Below are 23,922 nucleotides of genomic sequence, written 5' to 3'. Positions count from 1 at the left end.
ATACACACCATTTTACAAGTTAAAGTCCACCAACGTTAGTCTAAGTCTGGTCTGGTTTGTTTATCGGACAAAAATGGCAGATTCTGCATTATGATTGGTTAGATCGCCTGTCAATCAAACTCCCTGTGAAGGGTCAGTTGTGCCATTTTAGGTCAACTTTGTTGGCTATTATTGTTCTTAAATAGTCATAAATCTAAGATTTGTACTATTTAATACTTCTTTATTGGTTTATTTTCCTCATTTTCATGCAGCATACTGTTGGAAATGAGAGCAAGAAGCTCATCTGAAGCAAATAAACTTGGATACCAAGCAACTGAACAAAAAGATGGGGGTGGACATCTTTGCTTTGACATTGTTCACCTTGAGTCACCTGTGGTCACATGTCCAAGCTTCAAGTCTAGTTCGGTTAAACACAGGGCTTCGGGTAGCCAGAGGCCAGTCGGTGTTTGTCACGGCTGGTGAACTTCAGTTCCACATGGACGGGGTATCTGAGGCCTGTAAGGTCGAAGTAGTTCTTACCGAGCCTATCACACAAAGAGTGGGGAAACTCACTCCTCAGGTAACAAAACAAATCCAGAATTAGCTTATGCATTATATAAAATGTGAGAATAATTGTTGTTGTACCATTTTCCAGGTTTTTGACTGCCAGTTCTTTCCCGACGAGGTGAAGTATGTTCACAATGGCAGCCCACTTCTAGAGGAGGACACTGTCATGCTGAGGGTCTACAGGTGAAACATTGTGTGGTCATTATTCTTGTCCAACCCCAACATGTTACAGCTGGTACTTCAATTAGGGCTTTTGGGAGCTGCAAAAACCCTATTTCCAAGGCCTAATGTAATTTCCATACTCACAAATGCTTTTTTCTTTGTTTGTACTTAGGTTTACAGAAACTGAGACTTTTGTTGAGGTTGTGCTGCTGAAGATACATGTAGTAGAACCTCAAAGGAGCCTCACAGAGCTTGGAAATGTTCCTCTGGTGGTTTCTGAGTTCTACAGTCTTTCCAATGCTATCAATAGCAGTGTCCTTACCTTTAAAACCCAGCCCGATGTGATCTGCACGGTACGTCTTCTCAGCTCTGAGATCAATGTCCCAATGCTTGGTCAACTGGTCGTTGAGGATCCTGAATCAATGCCGGCTTCTGAGCCTGGACCGAGAAGAGGTATACCAAGTATATAATGAAGATTTTTAAAAGCATTTGTGTGTCAAATCACAGCCATATGGTGCAACAGACAAAATCATGTGGTGCAACCAATGTACAGAAAAGAAACAGGACCCTCAAGGTCAATAAGTCTCTTAAAATATCAGATAATTTGACCTTATTATGACAAGGCAAAGGTAGTTCAGGTTGTCATGTTGTGCGACTCTGACTCCCCAAAAACATAATTTATCAATTAATAGTTCACTGTATTTGAAAAAATACATTTTACTTTGAAAAATATATTCAAAATGTTTTTGAAAACACCATAAAACAATCATTTTTATGAATTCAGAATTCATGATATTTGTAAAAAATATTTGTGAAAATATCTATTTTAAAACATCTTTGAAAATAATGATTAAAATGTACACTAAAATGTCATGTGGTGTGACTCCCAAAAGGGTAATATTTTTTTCAGAATTAATACTTTCTGATTATTGTAAAACTTTTTGACCTTGGTAAGTAGATTTTAAAACATTTTTGAAAATAATGACTAAAATGTATATAGATAATGTCATGTGGTGCAACACCCTAAAAACATTTTTTCTGAGTTAATAATCATGACATTTGTTTAAAAAATGAACTTATACTATAACATATATTCATTAGTATAAAAATATGGAGGAAAATATGTTAACATTTAGTTAATGGTTACACCATATGACAATTGTAGGGCTATTTGGAGTGAAAGTTTTTTTTAAATTCCATTTCTAAGAACCTCTCATCTGCATTCAAACTTTTCAAGGACGTCATACTGGAATCGCCTGCCCAGGAAATAAAGCCTGTGACCACAACACAAGGGAAGTAGAGTTTTTGAAGACCGACTGTGCCGAGTTCCTCACTTCAGGTCTGAAGTACCAGCACCTCAGTCCTCCATCACCTGAGATTGATTACATCCCAATCAGGGTGGAGTTCAGGGACCAGACCTCCCGAGCCATGCTGGAGGTAAAACGCCATCAGAATCAGGTTTGTATGAAATCATAAAAACAAGGCACTGAATCTTCTATTTACCTTCTTCTCTCTTAGACTGAGAGTATCTGGATACCGGTACTGATCCAAGGGGCCATGCAGAACCAACCTCCCAACGCTGCCTTCATGTCTACGTTCATCCTGGAGGTAGATCAGTTCATCCTCACCCCCACGACCACTGCTGCCCTGGATGCCAAAGATGACGAGACCCCTCAGGCCCAGCTCATCTTCAACGTGACCAAACCTCCAGCGGAGGGATATATTACTCATTTGGACGATCACACCAAAACTGCATTCTCCTTCTCATGGCAAGACCTGAATGAGATGAAAATTGCCTATCAGCCCCCAAACAGCAGTCACACAGCCAGGAGGAACTATGAGGTTAGGAAATGGTAAACTGCTGAACAGGAAACTTTTGACGGGCAATTTTTTTTTGTCTAGCCTAGCCTATAAGCCCAAGGCCAAATATATTATTTGTATAAAGACACCTTTATACCAGTGTTGTTAATGTTAACTAAAACTATTTAAAATAATTTTTGGTAATTAAAATGAAAATAAAAATAAATACTAGATAAAAAAACTTGTCAACTAACTAAATAAAATAAGTTAAAGAACAAAAATTACTAGAACTGAAATAAAAATACATTAAAGCTGAATATTAAAAAAAACGAATTAAAATGACATGCACACAACAAAATCACTAAAACTTAGACTAAACTTAAAGATAATTGAAATTGTTAATAAATACTATAATAGTAAATAATAATAAAACAACACCGCTTTATACTGTGTAAAAAAGGTATTATAAATGTGTAAAATATTTAGAATAATTTACTAAAATATTCATATTCATAATATAATAAATGTGTTATAAAATCTTGTTGACATTGCATTTTGTTGTTGTTGTTTGTATCTTATCTATCAAAACAATTAAATAATTTGTATTTAATATGACTTCCAACCAGTGTTTGGGAAGAAAACCGTTCTTTTTCTAAATTGAAATTGTCATATTCAATAAAAATGTAACTTCATTTATTTTGCTTTTTAATTTATCTGTTGTCCAGGTGGAGTTTCAGGCCATCGATGGCTCATTTGTGCCGAGTCCTCCAATCTTGATGCACATCTCTATCCGCACTGCAGAGACCAATGCTCCTCGAGTCTCGTGGAACATGGGTATGTTAGCGGATTAGCTAAAATAATTTTCTAAAGGAGAGACTGAGGCTAAACATCTCTATCCTTACAGGGTTGGATCTGCTGGAAGGCCAGTCCAGACCAATCACATGGGAGCACCTACAGGTTGTTGATAACGACAACATAGATGCCGTCACCCTGATAGCTATGGACGGCCCACTTAATGGACACTTAAGTGTTAGAGGTAAAGGAATTTAATCGGTCACCTCTCTGAAAGTAGAAGCCAATCCAAATGTAATTTCCAGGACCTTTTTCCACTGATGTGTCATAGTAAGCCTCATAAAGTGTAAACCCACTCTTTATTCCTTCTCTGTCCATGTGGTAACCATCCTTCATGTGGGCATCATTCAAGAAACATATGTCCGGGTGGCCTGCATGGGTTTACTAATCAGGTGTAAAATGCTTCGGCGACACTTTGCCAGGGGCTGTGGACCAAAGATGTCTTTAGAGCCGTAGCGGCTGTCTTTCCACTTCAGCAGACTTTTGTTTGCAGAAAGAAGCAGATTGGAAAGACTTATGGCATTTCACGCCAGATGTCCAACACAAGGTCATTTCTCTTCCATCAGACCATTATCTTAGCAAGCTTTGAGAACTGGTGACAATCATGTGTCTATCTGAAAAGTTTTATCCATGGGAATGTTCCAGAATATGAAATTTAAGTTATAGTTCTTCACCCAAAAAGAAGGTACTTCAAATACAACATTTTTCATAACAACATTATGTGCTCCACAAAAGAAAAAAGAATGTCAAACAGGTTCAGAATGACATGAGGTCAAGCAAAATCTTTTGGGTGAACTATTCTTCTAAATCCTTGGTTTCTTGGAAGGAAAGGCCGAATTGTGATTTCAGGAATTCAAAGAGATGTTTTGCTGTATGTGTTATCTCATGGAAGCTGTGGTAGGTTGTTTTTGTGTTTCCTGGTTTGGAGGATTTCCAGGCCCATGGCTTTGTTCCTTGTGTCATTCTCTGACAGAAGACCAACTGATCAGCAGAAGCCTCAAGCCTACTCAAACAACAGCTCCTGCTTTAAGCCAAACCGTTCATTTAATTGGTGTTTATGTTTTTGGGGTTGACATGTCGCTTTGTGATCCCTCTGGCTGAATCATCCCATAACTTTGGCTCCAAATCCACTTCAAAAGCACTTCATTTTACTACAGGATGATTGAGCTGAACAGCAAGTTCTGGCCCAGAAATGAACCGGTCTCTCTTGAGAACCTAGATGGGGATTGGGAATTGCTCACGTAGACCTCTAACTCAGGGACTCCGACCCTTGGGAGAGTCCTCAGTCAGCCTTCGGCCAAATGGAAAGCTGCCGCCCAGTGTCCTCTTCCATCGAGTATCTATATGGAGACTGTTTTTTTGGGCCTGCTGCCCACAGCCACCTTTGGGCGTCCCATAACTTTGGCTTCAAATCCACTTCAAAAGCACTTAATTTTACTACAGGATGATTGAGCTGAACAGCAAGTTCTGGCCCAGAAATGGACCGGTCTCTCTTGAGAACCTAGATGGGGATTGGGAATTGCTCACGTAGACCTCTAACTCAGGGACTCCGACCCTCGGGAGAGTCCTCAGTCAGCCTTCGGCCAAATGGAAAGCTGCCGCCCAGTGTCCTCTTCCATCGAGTATCTAAATGGAGACTGTTTTTTTGGGCCTGCTGCCCACAGCCACCTTTGGGCCCAATTACTTACTTGTTTCTCCATTGGACTTGTGGCCGTTTCCCTCTGATAAAGTTGCTAATTAGGTTTGCTGTGCAACCAGTCATCATTCAGTCTGTCTGGTGGCCTTGCCCTTCTGTCTCCCTGGCAAGCAGGAGAAGCTCAGCTTCATGGTGGGAAGCAGCCATTGCCTGGGAAGGACGCCATCTTTCTTTTTATTTTTCTGCAATAGGGAGAAGTCAGAGCCAACGTTTGTGCCTTCAGGCGAAAAACAAAACTTATTTTTCACAATCGCATCGAGCCAAATGAATGATATTGCAAATGATAGTATAGCTGAGTTTGAAAATACTATCACATTTTGTTGACTACTTGACTTAAAGAAATCATTCACCTGAAAGCTGTTTTTGACCATACAATGAAAGTCAGTGGGGTCCAAAACAGCAACATAAGCACTCAGACATTTTTCGAAACAACTTCTTTTGTATTTCACAGAAGAACGAAAGTCTTACAGATTTGGAATGACATGAGAGTGAGTAAATGATGCCAGAGTTTTCATTTTTGGGTGAACTATCCTTTTAACTTGACCTGGAATTTCATTCGTCATTCAAACAGGTCAAAACCGTATACTGTAACCAATCCTTCTTATTCATCCAAAGGTGGAAAAGGATTCATGTTTAAGGTCAAGGATCTCAGAGGGGGCGTCGTGGTCTACCATCACTCGGACAGTGATACCACCAGGGATTACATTGTCTTCCGAATCACAGATGGCCGCCACAGCATCAGACACAAATTTCCCATCTATGTTCTTCCGAAAGATGACACCCCTCCTTTCCTAATCAATAACGTGGCCTTTGAGGTCCAAGAGGGTGGCATGGTTAGGGTGGAGGAGTACATGCTGATGGCCTCAGACTTGGACTCCAGTGACGACTATATTCAGTATCAGCTGATTACTTATCCCAGAGTAGGACAGCTGGTTAAGAAGTCCTCTCCACAGGAACCAGGTCAGTTGGATTTAAAAGGTTATATTTCTTAAAGATTTTTAACTCATGTGACGTGCCTTACGTTATATGGTGTCATGTCAACCAGGTATCCCAGTGAAGAGCTTCCTGCAGAGGGACCTGTTTCAAGGTCTAATCTACTATAAGCACTCAGGGGAGGAAGTGTTTGAGGACTCTTTTGATTTCATCCTCTCAGATGTCCATCAGCCTCCGAATCTATCGGACAGACATGTAAGTTTGTATCTGTTTTCATAACAAATTCCTTTTCAGTGTGAATATTTATAACAGAAGTGTTTGGTCTGTACCTCTTCATCCATAGACTGTGGTAATCCACGTGTTTCCAGTGAAGGACCAGTTGCCTGAGGAAGTTTCCGGAACGGTTCGCTCCATCACGGTTAAGGAAACAGAGGTTGTTTACATCACTCAGAACCATCTGCACTTCAGAGATACAGAGCATTTGGAGACTGACCTATTGTATGTGATCTCTCATCCCTGCTTTAGCCCGGGAAACACCAGGTATGCTTATGCATTTCTCTATATATATATATATATATATTATGTTGCATGTAAAATTAAAATATGTAACGTAATAATTAGGGGTGTGTCCGAAGCTGAATACCTTATTCGGAAAGACACGGATAATGGCTTCAAAAAGTAATTACAGACAAGGATTAATTCTGCCTGAATATTCGGCTGAGGCTGGCACAGTCTGGTGTTTGCAAGATAACAGTTGAACCAGGGGATCAGTGCAATATTATACACAGACCTCTAAAGTCACAGCAAAGGGTCTGAATACTTAGGACCATGTGATATTTCAGTTTTTCTTTTTTAATAAATCTGCAAAAATGTCAACAATTCTGTGTTTTTCTGTCAATATGGGGTGCTGTGTGTACATTAATGAGGAAAAAAAAATTAACTTAAATGATTTTAGCAAATGGCTGCAATATAACAAAGAGTGAAAAATTTAAGGGGGTCTGAATACTTTCCGTGCCCACTGTATGTAATGTCATAATTATAAAGTTTTGAAAATTTACATATGTAATTGTTGCATTATGAATTAATAAGCTTTATTGATAAGAACTATTTCATGTCTTTTCATTTACAGTAGCATGAACCACGAGTAGTCGAGTAACTCGAGTATTTTTAAAATAAGAAATCGACTAGGCAGAAATCAGTAGACGTGCAACCCCTAATATATATATATATATATATATATATATATATATATATATATATACATTTTATTATTAAAAAGAAAAAGAAGAATATTGTTTTTTTCCTGTATATTTTACATCTGTTGTAAATTCTTGCAGGTTATCAGATGCAGGCAGGCTGTTTTATACCGACAGCACAAACTCCATGAAAAAAGATGCAATGGTTCCAGTTCTCAAGTCCTTTACTCAGGTCTGAAATGTGTACACAAATAGGTTCCCTAAATATTACATGCTATTGTAATACTCTAAAATTTTATTTTAAATAACATGCCTCTTCAGTTAGATACTGTCTATTTGTCATCCACAGCATGCAGTGAATCACCACAAAGTGGCTTACATGCCTCCAATAGAGGATATTGGCCCTGAGCCTCTCTTTGTGCAGTTTGTGTTTTCTGTGAGTGACCAGCAGGGCGGCGCTCTCACAGGACTCACCTTCAACATCACAGTCACACCTGTTGACAACCAGGCCCCAGAAGTGAGTTGCTCACTTCTTTTATTGTTATATTGTAGTGTTGTTTATAATTTTCTTTGTTGTTATGGCACAGCATTTTGAAGGACCACCCCAAGTTAGACCTTTCAAATGGTTAGAAATTTTTCAAAAGCAGTGGTTTTCAAATAATTGTATTTCATGGTACCAAAAGTTTTAAATAATAAAAAAGGTGTATAATTTATAATTCCATTTTCAAAACTTTCATTCATAGATGTTCACTAACTTGCTGAGGGTTGAGGAAGGTGGCGGTAGTTTCCTGATGGGGGAACACCTGCTAGTGCAGGATGTGGACAGCTCAGAAGATCAGCTCAGGATACACGTGAAGACTCATCCCCAACATGGAAGACTGGAGCTGCAGGGCACGGCACTGCTAGAGGGAGACAGCTTCAGTTTGCAGGACCTCAAAGCATTGAGGGTCAGGTATGAATATGAAAAACTAGAGATTATTTTTGTAAGGTTAAAAATTTGGGCTGGAAAATCACGTCCTAAGAAGAATTGATGAGGATAATTATAATCTGTTGAAAATAACAGTACATGCTATATTTTGATAGATACATTCATGATGACTCTGAGACCCTGAAGGATAGCATTGGTCTTACTATCACAGATGGAATCAACTCTGCACATGGAACGCTTTTAGTTCAGGTAATTTTCTTCTGTTTAAAAAAAAATAGTATTAATGTTTGGCACATTGCATTGTACTTCCATGCAGTATTCGCTTATTAAAATACATATTTCCTTAGTGCTTCTTATTTGCATTTTTTATTAGATCCTGCCCGTGAACGACGAACCCCCACAGTTAGGCTCCGACTTGAGGGCTGAACTGTCCTGCAAAGAGGGAGGTCAGGTCCAGATTACGGTTGAGTACCTCTCTGCTACAGATGTTGACAGCGAGGACACTCGGCTAACATACATGCTTGCCAGAACACCTGCACGTGGGGTGCTGCAGCGAAATGGGGTCTCCGTGGACAAGTTCTCCCAGCTGGATGTGCTCAATGGACTCATCTTCTACCTGCACACAGGTTATAATCGAGACAGGAGGCTAGTTAGTGATACTTAATGTCACTTCCTGTAGGCCTGTTTTACACATCCTGACCCTGCAGTGGGTGTGTCACACATAGTCTTGTGAAAAATGTTTTTTTTAAGTTATATTAATGGAAACGGGATCGGCAAAGGACCACAAGACGGGATTCGAACTCGGGTCGCCATAAGCGCAAATGCGCTGTATGTCAGCACACTAACCACGAGGCTATTAGCGCTGACGTCTTATAAAAATATACTGAAAATACACAATAAAATGGCTGATGAAGATTATTTTGTAATAAAGGTTTTTATAAGTAATATTGGCCAATATGTCAACAATCATGCATCACTAAAAATGGCTGTCGCAGAAGAAGGATGTATGTAACAGGCAGGCCTCACAGTGAAAGTCTTACGGCTGAAAGTGCATTAAATGAATTTTTTGTGAATTAAAAGAACATAAGCACATTTCCCCATTCAATAGGTGGTGAGATTGGACCCGATCCTGTCTCGGACACTGTCACTCTCATTGTGTCAGATGGAGAGGCTGGAACAATAGATGGCTGCTGCCAAGAGGATGCTCTCCCCCCACCCGTCCCCCTGCATGGCACGCTTCCGGTCTATGACCTCAACATCACTGTGATGCCTGTCAACAACCAGGTCCCAACCATAACGCTAGGTAAACATCTTCCACAGGGCCTGTAGTAAATCTCTTAGACATTGTGTACACTGGCGCTGCATTGTGTTGAGGGGCCGAATGGATTAAAAGATGCTCTCTAATCTAGATTTAATCGCCAGAGCATTTGGCTAAGGTGTAATTAATTCATTGTAATGACAATCCGCTTACTAGGAATTTTCGAGGCAGGTGATGGGACTGCAGCTTGGTGAATGAATCACTTAATCGCAGTTTCACACACCCAGCTCAGGGAGCTTTTCGTTTCTTTCCCCTGAACGTATGTTTCGAAGCAGGGTGTTAGAGACGTCTTGCCAGGATGGGGCTTTCACTGTTAATGCCAGAAACTTTGCAGTTATCAATGAAGGACAGTGACCAGAGCAAGACAATGAGCACAAGACGGCTGCTAGGTGCCGTCCACAGGAAATCCTAGCATGCTTGTCATCGGTGTATGAGGAGCGACAGACGTACACACAGCTGGTTGGGATTATATAGAGAGAGCAGAGCATGTGTGGCGAAAAAGCACAGTAGAAATAGATACATGTTCCCGTGAGAACAACTGGACAATAGGGACATAGAGGAGAAGACAATGGACAGGCCCGCATTTGGAAAAGACGTCACGTCCATTGCGTCTTCTATCCCTTTTCTCATTCAATCAAAATTATAATCTCCTAATTCGGCTAATCCCCATTAAAAAAGGAGGATTCTCCAATGTTGCCACCGTGTAGTAGATCTGGACTGGTTTGTGTGAAAAAAGTAGTCATTTAATTAATTTGCATTGAATAAAGATGGGTTGGCATAAGAGGTTTAAGCACAGGAAAATGAGGGAAATCCAGCTCTTGCCTTGCTATGGAACGAGTTTTATCACTTTTACTCCAGACTGGTGGTCATTAATTCCTCCCCTTGTTTCAGAGCTCTATCCAAGCACAACCTCCATTGCCCATTCTCCATTCATTATTTATCAGTGCAGTAAATGGAAGCAGATGCCAGTAAGCATTGGCATGATGGCTTTATCAACACCCAGGTGGCAGCGGGTTGGCCGAGAGCCGAGCGAGAGAGCAGGGGAAGATAGGGAGTGCTAGTGGGGTGGCATAGCAGGCTTGAAGAAAGGGGAGCAAGGGGAACTGCCTGTAAATGAGAGGGAGACGAAGAAAAATATTGGGATGCACTCTTGAGAAGTAAAAAAATAAGTCTGTGAAGTCACATCAAGCTCTCTAAATGAGATCTCTATGATTAATGCCAATGTATAACTTCTTACATTATGCTGTATATTGTTTCGTCAGGTACCATGTTTGTGGTAGATGAAGGTGCCAGTGCATGTCTGTGTGGGGGGGTGTTGGAGGCAACCGATCCTGATAGTCATCCAGATCAGCTCATGTTTCACTTGGTGACCCCACCACAATATGGGTTCCTGGAGAACACCCTTCCATCCCCTGGCTTTGAGAAAAGCAATGCTGGACTCCGAGTGGGTCAGTAGTATTCCTGAGGCTCTGTAAACGTACCCAGCATTTGTGATTATGCCAAGTAGGACGTGCTTATGGATTAACATTTTTTATTGGTCTTGGAACAACATTCCTGTCAAACAAAACTTGTCCTTTAACCCTAATTTCAAAAGTAAGGCTAATAAGTGACCTCATTTACATGCACTTATAGGGATATTTCACCCAACAATGAAAATTTTGTCATCATTTACTACCCTTATGTCATTCTAAAGACTTTTTTCTTTGAAACACAAATGAAGATATTATGTCTAGTTTTTTCCATATAGGGAAAGTCAATGGAGTCCAATGGTGCGTCGCTGCTGATTTTCATGGTAGGAACACAGTATTTAAAATGTAATTTAAGGGATTAAGAGCCATGAGCCACTATCTCTAAAATCCAAGAACATGTCCTACTTGGCAAAATCACAATTTATCTTTTGTATGTCCTATTATAAGACCTTGTCTTTCAGACCACTAAAGTCATATTGTATAAATAAAGTTTCTTTCAGCCAGCTCCACCTCAGTTTGGGTTTCATCAACTATGTACAGTCAGTGCACCAGGGTGTAGAGCCTACAGCAGACTTCTTTACCATCAGTGTCAGTGATGGGATTCAGAGATCAGCACCAATGCCCTTCTACGTCATCATCAACCCTTCCAATGATGAGATCCCATCACTGCTGCTTAGCAACTTTACAGTAAGATATACTTTTTGGAGACAAAATTATCCGATAAGCAAACTGTTGACTAATTATTGTCTTGCCCTGCACCTTGCGATAGGTCATGGAGGGAGGGATGAAAGACCTCAGTCCTGATATTCTAAATTCAGTGGACGTTGATATTCCAGCAGATACTCTTACCATGACCATTCTGGTTCCCCCAGTCCATGGCACACTGGTCAATGGCATATATGGTCTTGAGATGAATCGCTACAAAAACATGAACCCTGAAGTCCTCCAACGAACCTTAGCAATCCAGTCTTTCACTTTACAGGAGCTACAACAAGGTCAGTTCTTGAATCCATGTGATTGGTAGTACCACAAACTTTTTCCCCCTAACTTCCGGGGTACCACTATCTGCTTGTTGAGGACGGCTGTGAGGACAGAGTCCCTTCCCTGGTCCAGCCACCCCTCAGTGCCTTCACTGTGGGTATCCAGGCTTTCAGAACAGATGTTGCAGGAGACAGAGGTCACAGAGTGCCTGTGGTGCTTCTGCTTCATCTGCAAAGTCTCTCCAACTGCTCTCTGCACAATTAAGTCACCGTGCATGAGGTATTTGGTGACTGCACAGCTTTACTTGTTAGCGAGTGATAAAGAGCCATAGATCTATAGGTGATCAGGTCATTGACAAAATGGAGCATGTTCACCTTGTAGTATTGGTAGAACCAGCTATATCAGTCAAAGGCTCCCAGGAATCAAGTACCTAATGACTGTTATATCCTTAATGTCACTAAACGCTAAAATATTAGTTGAAATTTTCTCTCTTGTGCTGATCCATAGGAATGAGGATCATGTATATGCACGATGACACAGAAACCCTCAAGGACGCTTTCACCATACAGTTGACAGATGGTGGGCACACAGTCCAGGGGACTGCGTGTGTCCGCATCATACCAGTCAATGATGAAAAGCCATGGCTACTAAAGTAAGGACGCCCTGGGACAAATTCAGAGCCAAAAAGGTGGATGAAAGCGGGAACAGGGGAGGGTTTTTTTGTGGCGGAGACTGGACAGGAACAGAAGGGGGAGGCCAATCCTGGATAGGGTTTAGGGAAGGGGGGTCAACACAACCTGTACTGCACATGTGGCTGGGGAATCTGTGTCTCCCTGACTGAGTAACTGGGAATTAAGTTACATCCTTGAGTAAATTGCTAATTTCTATTCCATGCTCTTCCTCCAAGATCAGCAAGATCTAAGAGTGTGCATGTAAACTCCATAACAACAGAAGTAATGTGTCTTTTTGGCAGACATCTGCATCCTTGTTTCAAAGTCCTAATGGATTAGGATAACAGGCCGGTCCTGCTTGTGTTTCTTCCTTTCAGAAGCAGCTGTTTGTGTATTTATTTATTTAAGATTCTGGATTTTAGCATGCAGACTTGGCACCTGTACCTTTAGTGTCCAAAGCGTTTCGATCTTTTTTCTCAGAAATGCAGGCATTGAGGTCGAGGCCCTGGGGAAGAGAGTCATCTCCAGTGTAGTGTTGGAGGCAGAGGATCATGACACTCCCAACTACCATCTTCTCTACATCCTCAATGCAGGTCCCAGATTTGGCCTCCTTCAGCTCAAGGTTAGCAAGGACGGATAGTCCTTTACATTATTACTTAAGCCTGGAATACACTACACAACTTTTACAAGACTTTGTAAATAGTTACAGAGCTAAAATTGGGTGTCATCAACTAAATGCCTGAGAATCACACTACTAGAATTTCGAAACAAAAGAAACATGCACCTCTTTGCTAGGAAACGGATGACGAATGAAACAGTTGTAAAATTGGCTCAAAATAGCAAAAGTGTTCATAACATACACTTTGACTTCATGGAATCATAGAATGGAATCATTAGTGTGATCCAATCTGGGCAAAAGACATGTAGTGTAATCCATCCTTTAGTGTAACATACTGTAAGTTTCTAGTAGGGATGCGCCGATCCGATATTCATATCGGGTATCGGCTCCAATAGTGCCATTTTTCTCGGATCGGGTATCAGTCAGAGAGGGCCGATCCAAATCCGAGATTTTTTATTTATTTATTTTCTTTCTCGATTGTGTGAATTATTCTGTGTTACTTCTGAAGCCATACGATAGCTTAATGTGAGCTACATATGAATATTTAAGTCCTTACATTAAAGTTAACACAAACTCTTTTCTCCGCTGTGGCTGTCAGTCATTCGTTCAGCCTTTAAACCCTGGTTCGGTTACAGCAGTCAGTTCGGTAAAGCTCTCTCCAAGATCATTCTGTGTTCCCATTATACTTGATTTGTAAATACATGTTACTTGCTACCAGGTGTCTGAGAACAAAACACAGGCGTAGAAAAGACTATAAATTGTTTTTAACGTGCACAGTAACTGAAATTTAAAACTGTTCAAAGAAAGGCTCAATAACTGTTGCACAGATATAATACACTACGCATCAATTTCTCTTCCCTTTGTGCTTTGCAGTTTTAAACACGAAGCGCTTACAATGTGCACATCCTGTGTGCAGAATGATGCGCTAGAAGCAACACGGCGTCAGGCTGTGACTCCATGTTGCTTCAAGCGCATCATTCTGCACACCAGATGCACACATTGTAAGCGCTTCATGCTCATAGACTGTATAAAAACAGTTCGTGCTGCACTGTATTTGTTTTGTCCTATCGTATCTATCATATGTCGTTGCCTTATTAAAAAATATGCTATACATTTAAAATAAATTTATTTTAATTGTATAGTATATACTTATATATAAATACATTCAGGAATGTTTTTAATGAATGGATTTTATAATAATACAAATAGCAATGTGTAACATTTTACCATATTTAGTGCAACACTTTTATTTGTTCCCCACAAAATATAGTTTTTTCACTAAATGTTTGGATTTCTAAAATTATTGTGCACTGATTTTTCTAGAATAACTTTTGCTGCCGAATTATCCACTAACCTAATTTATGATACATTTTTGTCATAGGTTATAAATATACATAGGCCTATATTTTTTCATATTTATTGTTTATTTTATTTTTCTTTATAATGAAGTAGTCTGTATCTAGTAAATTGTGAAAGAATGATTATCAGTTCCACACACAAATTCTACATTTATTTAAATGAGGGAAAAAAAACTTCACTGGTATCGGAGGCGAAGCATCTCTAGTTTCTAGCATTCCTAGTAAGACCTCGATTAGCTGGTTCAGGTGTGTTTAATTAGGGTTGGAGCTGCAGGACCAAGTTTGGACACCCCTTTTTTGATAGTATATGTCATAATGTGATTTCCTGTGATTTCCTGCAGACAGAAGCTGGATGGATTGATCTGATTGCAGGTCTGAATTTCACCCAGGAGGATGTGGAGATGAATCGCCTATGGTACAGTCACACTACAGTTAGCGGTTTCAAAGGTCATGACAGGTTTCACTTTGTTCTCAGTGATGGGGAAAACACAACACCTCCACACAGTTTCTTCATCTCGGTCCGCATTGTTCAAAAGGGTAAGTTTTATTGTCAGCAAATTATAAGAACTATAAACATAGTAGGAACTCAGCATGGCTCAAAAACAATATTTTTCAGTCTTGAAACAGCAGGGTTATGAAGTTCAGCAGACGCAATGACATATTACGACCATCCAAAATTTGTCCAGTGACATTATAGCACTGGCATAGTGACAGACCAATTTGCATTTAGTGACTCACTGATCGCTGCTTTTGTTTTTCCCTCAATTGAAGTCCAACACAAGCAACTTTGTTGACAGATTAAATCTGTGCATGTATAATTAAAAACAATGGCTTTCCCTATGGCCACAATGACTTTGCCAGTTGGGTGAACGTGGAAGCATGGCAGCCATTGTCCTCTTGGCTCCATTCTGGCTTATCCTAGAGGAACAGAGGTGAGAACGTTCTGCTGCAAAGGATGAGCCACCTTTAAACGCCCAGCATGAATTATTAACAGAGCTGGGGCCAAACATCTGTAGTCCCGGCCCTAGATCCCAGCACTGTCCCTGCTGTCACAAACAAATCTAACACAACATCTATAAGCTTACGTGCACATAACTTGCTTTATACGTAACATGTTTATATTTTTCAAAGCTTTACATATATTCATGCATATGCCTCTGTAATCAAATTGACCTTCTTACTGCATACAGGTGACATTGCTCTAATCACTAAACCTGTGACCTTGATGGAGGGAGAGAGAGTCATTCTGACCACTGACATTCTGATGGCCACAGACAGTGGAAGCAAGCCAGACGAGCTCATATACACTATATCAGTCCCACCTAAACATGGTCACCTACACATGGTCCAAAGTCCAGGGGTTCCAGTGCTCTCCTTCTCCCAGATGGATGTGGCTGCCAACCGGGTATGCTACACTCATGACAACAGCCGTTTTGCTGACCGTGATTCTTTCAGGTCAGTGATTTTCATTGTTCTTTGTAGATTAAATAGACTTAATTTATACTCTAAGGCCAAATACACAGATGCCATTTTGCTTCTGCCTGTTTATATTCAGTCAAGACAAAATCCAGCTGTTTTGACATGAATACCCACATCAAGGTGCACTATATATATTTGAATGAATAATATATAACATTATATAAATTGTGCAATTTAGTCCAGCCCACAGATGGCAACACCTCAGCATTTTCAATACAAGATTAAAAATTATGTCCAAGCAAGAGACAGGCGAAATGAAAAGGATAATTTTTGCTTTGTTTGCATGGGTTTCCAGCCAATTTGGCAGCAGGCTGACTTCCGTCAGGGCGTACAGTTGACCTGTGCTGCCTTTCTCGTGTGAATCTTTTGACACCCAAAACTCTGGCTTGGTTTCATCGTTGGGTCATCTGGGAGCAAACAAACCTTCCTGAGCCAAGCCTGACGAGAGGCGAGTGGCCCTTCAGAGAGGATACGGAGCACTCTGTGCCAATGTGTTCAGTCAGCACAGCATGGGGTGGTATGGGGTCCAATCACAGCACATGGACACTTCAGCGTTAGTCATGTGGGGCCCAACTCCTAATTCCTACGCACAAGAGATTGGGGAAAAACTTGGTTATAATATCTAACGGATTCATTGTTTAAAATGTTTTTTGTGTCTTCGCAGCTTGTATTTGTGTTAATGCGAGGCAAAAGAGGCAGCATGTGACAGCCGGTCTCCCTGATCAGGAGAGACACCTGAGCAAACACCTGTGTGTCAAACTCCAGGCCGACAGCGGGGGCCAAAAGAGACAGGGAGACGTTTTTTCTTGTGTCTCCCTCTGCTCTGCCATGACAGCTGATGATAAATGGCCATTATTAAGAGAGTAATAACTCAGCCTGGCATTGGTTATATGGCTCTAAGAGATGTAGTCAGAGACAGGGATCCCTGGGCACAATTACCGAGCAAATATGGGACAATGGCAATGCCAGATGTTGCACCAGTTTGGCTGTGAGAGTGGACCTGCGTGTTTGGTTGCGAGTCTTGTGCGAGGTGGCAGTTGTGTTGTTTACCATGGCTGGCAATTATCAGCTTCAGGGCAATATGTGTTGGGAGGCAGATTGGCTTGGCAGAGGGTGGAATGGGGACTCGGCTCGGCTCACACCCCTCCCTGTCCCATCTTTCTGCTCCAACACATCAACTGTGTTGGGTGAGGATAGCAGCTCAGAACATGCTGTAAAACTGACAAGACCTTAGAATAAAGTGATAAGGCATGAGAGACCATGTGTTACACTGATTTTACTACAGTTAAAGGGTGTTAGGCCAAAGTGAAAACAAAGTGATAAAACAGTTCAGTCTTCTATAAGTAATGAAATATATTATAATTCTAACTTACATGTAACTAATATGTTCTCTCATGCAGCTTTGCTGTTACCAATGGTGTGACATCCAGAAGCGCTACCATTCATTTCACTGTGGAACACAGTGACCGTATCCCACCAACCCTGACTAACAACAAAGGCCTTGAGCTCACAGAGAGCTCTATGAAGACCATTTCCACTGATGATCTGAAACTGACTGATCCAGACACAGCTCTGGAGAATCTCACCTACGTCGTTATTCAAAGCCCACAATATGGAAAGTTGCTCTTGAAAGGATTACCCATCTCTAAGCCTCGTTTCACGCAACTGGACATCAACAATATGGATCTAGCTTACCATCATCTGAATGGACAGGCCAAGATCGACAGGTTCAACTTTCAGCCTACTGATGGAACTAACGCAGGTTATTTGGAGTATGGACAGCTGAAGAGAGAACCTGCTGTTTTTACCATACAGGTAGGCTGATTATGATTTGAGAACAATCCCTCACAGCCAATATACATAAAAAGTGGGAAATATTCTAAAATGTAAGTAGTTACATTTACAACATGCCTACAAAATTACTAATTCATACATTGATTTTTGACAACCCCTTACAAAAATGTTGTTTACTTCCAAATACCATAGTGATTGCAGGTGGCATTAGGGGGAGGGGCATTCTCATTCTAGGGAGCACCTGATTGGTCAAAAATATGTGTAGTGCAGGATGAGTCATCGATATTTTTAGTCCATTTTTCCTGAAGAAAAAAAAACACTAACTTTAAATGTATATGCGACCCTGGACCACAAAACTTGTCATAAGTAGCACTGGGTATTTGTAGCAAAAGCCAACAATTGCATGGGTCAAAATTATCGATTTTTCTTTTATGCCAAAAATCAGGATATTAAGTAAAGATCATGTTCCATGAAGATATTTTGTACATTTCCTACCTTAAATATATCAAAACGTAATTTTTTATTAGTAATATGCATCGCCAAGAGCTTCATTTGGACAACTTTAAAGGCGATTTTCTCAATATTTAGATTTTTGTTTGCACCCTCAGATTCCAGATTTTCAAATAGTTGTCCAAACATTGTCCTATCCTAACAAAGCTTATTTATTCAGCTTTCAGATGCTAACAAATATTGACTAAAAGCCACAAAATTGTTTTATATCCACTTCTAAAAGTCTTTAAAATCGTAATGAACTAATTATTAAGCTAATACCACGTTATACCATAGTTTTATTGTGATAACGCTATACAATTTCTGTCGTGATTTTTCTGTGAGGAAAACGATTTCCTTCGTTTAGCCTAGTTAACCTAACTGTCAAATAAACGACTTGCATACAAACCATTGAGCACAGCAGGAGAGCAACGGGTTAACAAAGCACTCCCTGTTGAATTGCATGCTAACAAAGAGGCGTTGCTGGCCAGGTGCTCCTGCAGGTCCGGTGCCATTCACCATGTCTTAAAGCGTCGCTCTCTCGAGGCCCGCGCCTCAATTAAATATTCCGTTGAAGCGGTCAGCGAGGCGGTAAACGCGCTGGCCAGCACTACCAGCCCTGTGCTACCGAGAGAGAAAGCCGCTCCCGCCAGAACAGGTGAATCAGCCGAAAACTTTGTTGTCACTAGGCTGAAGACGCACATCGCTAACTTGAGCCAAAATACGGCATGTGCTTGTCTAAACGCGCGACCCCTGAGACTGGGGAGGTCATAAATAATATCTATACCTCCCCTCACACGATTTTACCTGTAAAAATACCACACAACAATAGCCCAAATTGTGTTTAAATTAAGTTGCCTTGAGTTATGATTTTTCTGGTGGGCAATAAATTCTTAAACCTAAAATATATTTTTGAACCATTAAATAAAATATAGAAGGAAAACCTAGCTGTGACATGAGGAAAAGATTTTGAGTCAAATGCTAAATGTGTTTTTGATAGCAGTAGTTTGGAAACCCTCTTAAATTAGAGTATTTTCTGTGAATTGGTCCTTTAAAACTAGAATTTAATAAATGTCATATTTCAGTAAAGTCCATTTCTTTTTGGTTAAGAAGTGATTAATATTTTAATTGTCTCAAAACAAGGGTATTTTTATAAATGTCAAAACGTTTTTTTGAGGGCAAGTGGTCACATGTGGTTAAATGTTTTAAATATACACAATTTATTAATTATAATATTTGTGGCCATAAACGGTGGTTTTATGTTTTGTTTCTTGCCATTTTCTTTTCCTGAATAATGACATTCTTTTAATTTAGCTGAGGAGCTTATAAAAAGGTTGGGTCTTTTTTTTCCCTTAAAAATAAAGGTAAAGAAAAAGAGATAAATAAATAAAGAGACCACAATAAAAAATTTGATCCAATAAATATTTATTGGAATAATAAGTGTGATGGCTGAAAGTTCAAAAAGTTCAAATCTCACTTAAAATTTTGATAATTCTCATCTTGAAATGTTTAAATGTAATGCAATAAAATAAACTTTTTATGTAAATGTAGTAACAAAAAAATTAAATAGTCTATGTATTTATATTTAAAAACTAAGGAAAGGCAGATACACACAAATTTTACAAGATTTAAACTACAGTGATTTTTACTTAAAAATAAAAAGAAACCTGAGAAATATTTATTATAGTGAAACGTGATAGCTATAGTTTTCCCTAAATAACGTATAATATATATATTTATATTTAATATATATAATAATATTACTTTTAAAAATCTAATTTGAGGTCATTTTGAAACTTTCTGTTAATAAAATACAATAATTTGAATGTAATATGTATAGATTAAAAAACACACTGCAATGACTATAAAAATTAATGCTTTCCCAGTTATTGGTATGTAATGCTTCCCTCTAGTGGTATTGCAGCATGAATGCAGTTTTTCTGTTCAACCTGTGTGGATTTGACTGAACTATACCATCATTTATATCTTCATAGATAGAGGTATTGGACAAGACCCCACCCAGTATTATAAACAAAGGGATTCCAAGTACTGTGGAGAATCTTCTGGACGGCAAACAGGGCATCTACATCACCTCCAAAGAGCTGTGCGCCTCAGATCCAGACAGTCCCGACGACACACTCGAGTTCACCATCACGAGGCCTCCACACTTCGGTTACCTTGAAAATGTCCTCACAGGCAGGTGCATGGGTCACTGATGGTCCCGACTGTCTTTTTAATATGCTCAGATTGTGTTCAGATTATAATGAATTTTCTTCCTGTTATAGGTGCCTATATCAAAGGACGCTTTACCCAGAAAGATCTGGAGCAGAAAGCAGTGCGCTACGTCATTCCTGCAGATATGGAAGTGACAGCAGACAGCTTTGAGTTCCAAGTCACAGATCCCGCTGGAAACACCATGCTTCCTGAAGTGTACTGTATATATAAATCCTTATTTGTGGATCATTTGTTTAGATTTCCAGACAGAACTAACACAGTGCAGTTATTGAATGTTAAAGGTGTATATATAACTTTTTCCACTGTAAAAAGAGGAATGAATAGGATCATTTCTATATTTCTAAAATGAGAAAAAGTTATTTTAATTTACAGTGGCTGCCATTTTGAGAAAAACTAGCTAAAACTATGCACTTAGACTCCGTAACCTACCTAGTATCACAAACTTTTATTTGGGAAATAAATATAAGGTGACGAATATGCCTGCAAACAGAGTGTGTGTGCGTGTGTGTGTGTGTGTGTGTGTGTGTGTGTGTGTGTGTGCGTGTGTGTGCGTGTGTGTGCGTGTGTGTGTGTGCATGTGTGTGCGTGTGTGTGTGTGTGTTATTAAATAGAGAGCGAGAGTGTGTTTGTGTGTGTGTGTTTTATACATATATATATATATATATATATATATAGTTATCATTTGGAAAAATTATTAGCATTGATATAAAATAATAAATATATGGTATTTGATATACTACATATATAAAATAATCTAATAAAATAAGAAAAATATGCAATAAAATAATATAAGCACAAATATCTCAAATAAAACTTATAAATATATTATATAAATAAAAAAATATATATATATATATCCAGAGAACTTTTCCATTACATCATTACAAATTATATTTGTATATTAATGTAATCAGTATTCAATTAATATTTTAGTAATATTATTAGTGTTTTAACAAAATATTAAATCATAAATATATAAAATACTTAAATAAAATACATTATGTAAAAATATTAAAAAAATATATTAATTACAATTGTTACAATAAAACATATTTAATTACCTCAATATAGAGTGTGTGTGTGTGTGTGTGTAAAATGGTCTAGAGGTAATTAAATATTTATCTATTATTTTTATATTAGATTATTTTTCTATCAAAATAAGAATTCAATTGGTAAAATGTATCAGTGTTTTTATTAAAAATAAAAAGCAGAAATATATAAGAAAATCTAATACAATAATATATAAATAAATATATAAAAACTATAATAATAAATATTAAAATAAAAAATATAGTATTTATTTAGTAGTAGTACTTCTTTCATTCATTCATGTTATTTATTTAGTGTTTTTGTTTGTTTGTTGAGAAAGTTATTTGGATTGGTCTTTATTTGTTTGGTTGGTTAGTTGCCTCGTTTAATTGTTAGTGTTATTTATTTAGTATTACTGTTATTTATTTATTTGTGGTATTTGTTTGTTGTAGTATTTAGTTTATTAGTAATATTTATTTTTTTTGTATTTACTTATTTGTTTTTTGTTTATTTATTCCTTAGTATTTACTGATTGCAATATTATTCATTTACCAGTAATATTTATTTAGTAGTAGTATTTGTTCATTGGTTGGTTGTAATACTGTTTATTTAATCGTAGTTTTATTATATTTATTTATTCATTTAGTCATGTTATTTGTTTATTAGTAATATTTATGTACAAGTATTATATGTATTTATTTAGTAGTGTTATTTATTTAGTATCAGTTTTATTTATTTGTTGGTTGTATTATGTATTTAGTGGTATTATCTTTATTTATTTAGTTGTATTATTTTTTTACTACTATTTATTTATTTGTGTTATTTATTTAGTTTCATTACTTTTTATGTTTCTTGTTTATTTTTTGTATTTATTTATTAGTATTAATAGTATTTAATTTTTGTTGTTGTTAATTAGTGTCATTCGTTTATTTATTAATATTTATTTATTGGTTTCAGACAGTGTTATTTATTCAGAATAATTATAAGTTGTTTATTTATTCATGTATTTATTCATTTTGTCTTTTCTATTATTATACATCAGAATGTGCTGTGTGCTGGAGTTCACAGTGTCTTCACTCTGTCATCCATTAGTTTCATGGACTGATTCCAGTGAGAGTGGAGGAGAAGGCCCCAGCACCTCGTGTCCACTCTGAACTGGAGATCACTCCCATCTGGACCTGGCCTGGATACTCTGCTGACGCTGAATCAGTAGAAACTCCCCAGCGTGACTCAGCCTCTTTTATAATTGATTCAGGAGTACAACAACACAAGGTATAATATCTTGGCCCTACACTGTGAGTGAGCTGTTGTGTATTTACAGTATAGATCAAAAAGAGAACATCTAAGCTTTGTTTATACTTTCTCAAATGTTCATTTATAATATGAGCTTTCCTTTTATAATTCTTCCCTCTTTTTTTAAAGTCTCAGAAGTCTGTTAGTATTGGCTGTCCTAATGGCTGGACTCACTACCGGAGGAACTGCTATATTTTGGGGCCTGGTATTGCAAGCTGGAGCAGCGCACAACATGCTTGCATGCTGTACGTTACACATCTTTTCTGTCAAAGAAACATGCACATCCATGCATTCATACTACATATAATTTTTAAATAATAATGCTATGATTCAAAATTTAGGCTTGAAAGTGAATTGGTTAGTATCCACTCCAAGACTGATATGAAGTGGATGTGGAAGTTTGCTGGAAAGCAATCATTCTGGATTGGTAAGCAAATGAAATGTATTTTTAGGAACCGTCACATTCCTGATTGTAAATTGTCCCGTATATAAGCATATTGGTGTGATTTGTGCAGGGCTCACTGGCGGTCCAAAACAGTGGTCGTGGACAGATGGAAAACTGCTGACGTTCTCCAAACTCAGGAAGGATCACAAGGAGCACGCCAGCGCTGCTGCCAGCTGTGTTTTAGCTCAGAGCCAGAAGATATGGATTCCTAAACGTTGCATCGATGGATCCGAACACGGATACATTTGTTCAGCACCTGCACAAATCAGTTAAAACAGATATTTAATTTATAATGCTCTTGTTTTTTAATGATTTAAAATACATTGTAGCCATCGAAGTGCTGAATAATTATATTGCAGTGCACAATGACATGCTTTCTTGGGTTATTAATATAAATACAATTAATATCAAATAAAAGTGATGACAACAATTTTTATATTTATGGAGTTATTTATTTGTGCACTATATAAATGATTATCTATCTTTCTATCTGTTGTCTGTCTGTCGTTCTATCTATTGTCTATCTACCTGTCTGTCTGTTCTATCTATTATCTGTCTGTCTGTTCTATCTATTATCTATCTACCTGTCTGTTCTATCTATTATCTGTCTGTCTGTTCTATCTATTATC

The 23,922-nt window shown here is 38.5% G+C and overlaps 1 protein-coding gene across 1 annotated transcript; it reads left to right on the top strand.

Annotated features, from left to right (window-relative positions):
* Window positions 1–260: 260 nt before the first annotated feature.
* Window positions 261–23,566, top strand: LOC107592728 (FRAS1-related extracellular matrix protein 1-like). The gene is made up of 30 exons (XM_016282280.1): window positions 261–559; window positions 635–729; window positions 881–1,161; window positions 1,946–2,145; window positions 2,227–2,550; window positions 3,234–3,342; window positions 3,413–3,544; window positions 5,672–6,016; window positions 6,102–6,244; window positions 6,333–6,529; window positions 7,327–7,417; window positions 7,535–7,702; window positions 7,929–8,137; window positions 8,269–8,362; window positions 8,487–8,739; window positions 9,222–9,416; window positions 10,694–10,879; window positions 11,391–11,587; window positions 11,670–11,895; window positions 12,389–12,533; window positions 13,033–13,174; window positions 14,871–15,066; window positions 15,720–15,984; window positions 17,409–17,823; window positions 20,286–20,487; window positions 20,577–20,719; window positions 22,648–22,827; window positions 22,978–23,093; window positions 23,190–23,275; window positions 23,364–23,566. Exons 1-30 carry the CDS (start codon window positions 326–328, stop codon window positions 23,564–23,566), a joined length of 5,772 nt encoding a protein of 1,923 aa, XP_016137766.1. The 5' UTR covers window positions 261–325.
* The last annotated feature ends 356 nt before the right edge of the window (window positions 23,567–23,922 follow it).

This window comes from Sinocyclocheilus grahami, unplaced genomic scaffold (assembly GCF_001515645.1).
Source record: "Sinocyclocheilus grahami isolate Dianchi unplaced genomic scaffold, SAMN03320097.WGS_v1.1 scaffold157.1, whole genome shotgun sequence".
Classification (NCBI taxonomy): Eukaryota; Metazoa; Chordata; class Actinopteri; order Cypriniformes; family Cyprinidae; genus Sinocyclocheilus; species Sinocyclocheilus grahami.
This window is presented reverse-complemented; position numbering and strand designations above follow the sequence as displayed.

Coding starts and splice junctions, on each gene's coding strand:
- LOC107592728 (XM_016282280.1), top strand. CDS start 326: ATGGGGGTGGACATCTTTGCTTTGACATTGTTCACCTTGAGTCACCTG. Junction 2,146..2,226: donor CCTCCCGAGCCATGCTGGAG/GTAAAACGCCAT, acceptor CTTCTCTCTTAG/ACTGAGAGTATCTGGATACC. Junction 7,418..7,534: donor TTCTCAAGTCCTTTACTCAG/GTCTGAAATGTG, acceptor TGTCATCCACAG/CATGCAGTGAATCACCACAA.